General features: G+C 48.7%; 1 protein-coding gene across 6 annotated transcripts in view; it reads left to right on the forward strand.

Moving 5' to 3' along the window:
- The window catches only part of MYPN (myopalladin), a 120,945-nt gene that overhangs the window by 69,740 nt on the left and 49,828 nt on the right, over positions 1-1,377 (forward strand). For all 6 annotated transcript variants that reach the window (XM_011994082.1, XM_011994081.1, XM_011994084.1 and 3 more), the window contains one exon: positions 193-783. In XM_011994082.1, the coding sequence (XP_011849472.1) occupies positions 193-783 (591 nt within the window). The remainder of the gene's footprint in view (positions 1-192; positions 784-1,377) is intronic.

Raw genomic sequence — 1,377 nt, forward strand, 5'->3', positions numbered from 1 at the left:
CCAGGCTGGTCTCAAACTCCTGGACTCAAGTGATCCCCCTGTCTCCGCCTCCCAAAGTGCCGGGATTACAGGCATGAGCCACCGTACCCCGCCTATCATCAAGTTATAAACAGTCTATCTGTACATTGTTTGAAAGGTGAGGCCAATAATAACACATTTCCTTCTCTCTCTCCACCCTTGTTTTGTGTACAGTGATTCCACTCAGTTACAACAGCTTCATAACCAAGTCTTACTGGAACAACACCAGTTGCAAAACCCATCTCCTTCATCTCCTAAGGAGTTTCCTTTCAACATGAGTGTTTTGAACTCCACTGCTCCCCCAGCGGTGACAACATCCAGTAAGCAGGTGAAGGCTCCTTCATCACAGACGTTCAGCTTGGCCCGGCCGAAGCATTTCTTCCCCTCCACGAACACCACCGCAGCAACCGTGGCCCCTTCCAGCTCTCCGGTGTTCACTTTGAGCAGCACTCCTCAAACTATTCAGAGGACAGTGAGCAAAGAAAGCCTCTTAGTGTCTCACCCCTCCATGCAAACCAAATCTCCAGGAGGGCTTTCCATCCAAAATGAGCCACCCCCACCAGGCCCAACAGAGCCAACACCACCACCACTCACATTTTCCATCCCCAGCGGAAACCAGTTTCAGCCCCGCTGTGTGTCCCCAACTCCTGTCTCTCCTACCAGCCGGATTCAGAACCCCGTGGCTTTTCTCAGCTCTGTTCTGCCTTCTCTCCCTTCCATCCCACCCACAAATGCCATGGGACTGCCTAGAAGTGCACCATCCATGTAAGTGTCATTGAGGTTTCTTGATGTAAGATGCTAGTTAAGAGGCGATATGTGCGTTGAATAGCTTGATCTGGGACAGGGCTCTCATTTTGTGGATTCCTAGATAATCTTATTCTCTTAGACACAGAATGGATGTGGAACACTTCAGGACAAAGGAGATGATTACTTTGAATGATTATTAATAATTAAAATATCAGGCTAGGTGTGGTTGCTCATGCCTGTAATCTCAGCACTTTGGGAGGCCGAGGAAGGTGCATCACTTGAGGTCTGGTGTTTGACAGCAGCCTAGGCAACAAGGTGAAACCCCCGTCTCTAGGAGAAACACAAAAAATTAGCTGGGCGTGTTGGTGCATGCCTGTAATCCCCGCTACTCAGGAGGCTGAGGCAGAAGAATCACTGAACCCAAGAGGCAGAGGTTGCGGTGAGCCAAGATCGTACCACTGCACTCCAGCCTGGGTGGCAGAGTGAGACTCTGTTTCAAAAAAAAATTTTGTTTTAATTAAAATACCAAAAAGACGTTTACAAATACTGATTCTCTGCACAGGGCTTAATTCCCTAAGTGCCTAATGACTGCTGGTTTCTGGTTGTCACTTC

Source organism: Mandrillus leucophaeus, unplaced genomic scaffold (assembly GCF_000951045.1).
Source record: "Mandrillus leucophaeus isolate KB7577 unplaced genomic scaffold, Mleu.le_1.0 Scaffold441, whole genome shotgun sequence".
Lineage (NCBI taxonomy): Eukaryota > Metazoa > Chordata > Mammalia > Primates > Cercopithecidae > Mandrillus > Mandrillus leucophaeus.